General features: G+C 39.7%; 1 protein-coding gene across 1 annotated transcript; it reads left to right on the plus strand.

Annotated features, from left to right (window-relative positions):
• Positions 1–398: 398 nt before the first annotated feature.
• On the plus strand, positions 399–1,263 carry LOC117572733 (uncharacterized). The gene is made up of 2 exons (XM_034255810.2): positions 399–872; positions 932–1,263. Exons 1-2 carry the CDS (start codon positions 462–464, stop codon positions 1,214–1,216), a joined length of 696 nt encoding a protein of 231 aa, XP_034111701.1. The 5' UTR covers positions 399–461; the 3' UTR covers positions 1,217–1,263.
• Positions 1,264–1,570: the final 307 nt, after the last annotated feature.

The raw sequence follows: 1,570 nt of genomic DNA on the forward strand, positions 1-1,570 counted from the left end.
AATAGTTTATTTATTAAAAATTATTGTAGGAGGATGCAATTTTTGTGTGTTCTCTTTTTGATTGTATTTCGGCAGTTGCGACAAATTTCTTGATTAACATAGATAAATTATGTTATTCGGCTAAAAGTGATTTTCCTGTTCAGATTTTAATAAATATTAGTTTATTTACTGTTATTTAGTACACATTTAATATAAAAACAATTGTTATGTAATGTTTAAGTTCCAATCTCATTGTTCCATAAAGTTTGTTCTACGCTAGTTTTAATCGATATAAGCTCTTTCTTACGCAATGAAGCTCGAGATGGAGAACTATCGTTAGTGATTGCTATCGATACTCAACGATAGTCAATTTTGATCCATCGATTGATCTCCACCTCTAATGTAGATTCCATGTGATTGTGAAATTCATAGCGACGCTGCGAGCCGTTCGACTGTACGCTTGTTTATTTGTTGTGAGCAAAATGAGTGATGTACTGAAGACGGACAAATGGATAGTGTTCTTTAGAGTTTACGGTCGACTACCTGCTTTCTGGAAGGTCACCGATGAAGGCTACAAAAGCAAACGTGCAAAGATAGAAGGATATCAAAAACTTCTAAAGAGCTACCGGAAGATCTACCCCGGTGCGAATGTGGACAATATGCGACGCAAAATAAATCGCATACGATGTAGTTTTCATCGCGAGCTGCGTAAAGTGAAGCTCGGTGAATTATCTGCCAGGAATAAAGATGACGTCAATGAACCAAAATTGTGGTATTTCAAAGAGTTCCTGCGCAATGATATCGCGGAGGACACAAGCGACGTGGTCCGGGAGAAGGAGGCAACTGACGAAGAGAAGCCGATGGTTCATTTTGACCAGAACGATGTGATTGAAGTAAGTTATATTTTATTGTGATTAACTGCACACATTCTTTTACTTCGCTAATTTTGCAGATTGAACCCATATCAAAAGACATCAAACCGATAGCAATCAATACTGCTTGTCCAGAGCCCGTAGCACCCATAGCAACCGTAGCTCCCATAGCACCTCGAGCGGAGCAGCCGGAAGTAGTAGATCATCAGAAACTCGAAGAGGCCAAAATCTTTGCCGAGGACTGGGCAATTTCCTATTGCAAGTTGGATGCACACAACGGGATGCTGGCCAAGAAGGCGATCGAGGAGATCTTTGTGTTGGGACAGCTCAAAAAGTTGCAGTACAATTCTGTAATGATGCCATAATAAAGAATTTTAATACAAATAATATTTTTAAATTACATTTATTTGTCTGTCAACTCTTCCAGATGAAACTTAATCACACAATAGTAATAAGGGTTTTAAATTGTCGCAACGATCTTTTGGGGGTTGCTCCACAAATGAAGCGGGTAAAGTGCGCACTTGCAACGAGGGTCGCATAAACTGTTTGCATTTGGCTCATTGATTGAGTTTTGCTTGCAGCTTTAGTTGCTGTTGTTGTTGTTGTTGCACGCGCGCCCACAGTCAACAGACTTGGCAAACACGCACACATTGCAAGAGAGCAAAAGAGAGAGAGAGAGATATAGAGAGTGAGTGAGAGAAGGGAAAGAGAGCGAGACA

The sequence above is a fragment of the Drosophila albomicans genome, chromosome X (assembly GCF_009650485.2).
Source record: "Drosophila albomicans strain 15112-1751.03 chromosome X, ASM965048v2, whole genome shotgun sequence".
NCBI classification, from domain to species: Eukaryota; Metazoa; Arthropoda; class Insecta; order Diptera; family Drosophilidae; genus Drosophila; species Drosophila albomicans.

What these genes read in the sequence shown, in the direction of transcription:
- LOC117572733 (XM_034255810.2), top strand. Translation starts at nt 462, where the DNA reads ATGAGTGATGTACTGAAGACGGACAAATGGATAGTGTTCTTTAGAGTT. An exon ending in ACCAGAACGATGTGATTGAA is followed by an intron (nt 873 to 931) that starts GTAAGTTATATT and finishes CTAATTTTGCAG; the next exon opens with ATTGAACCCATATCAAAAGA.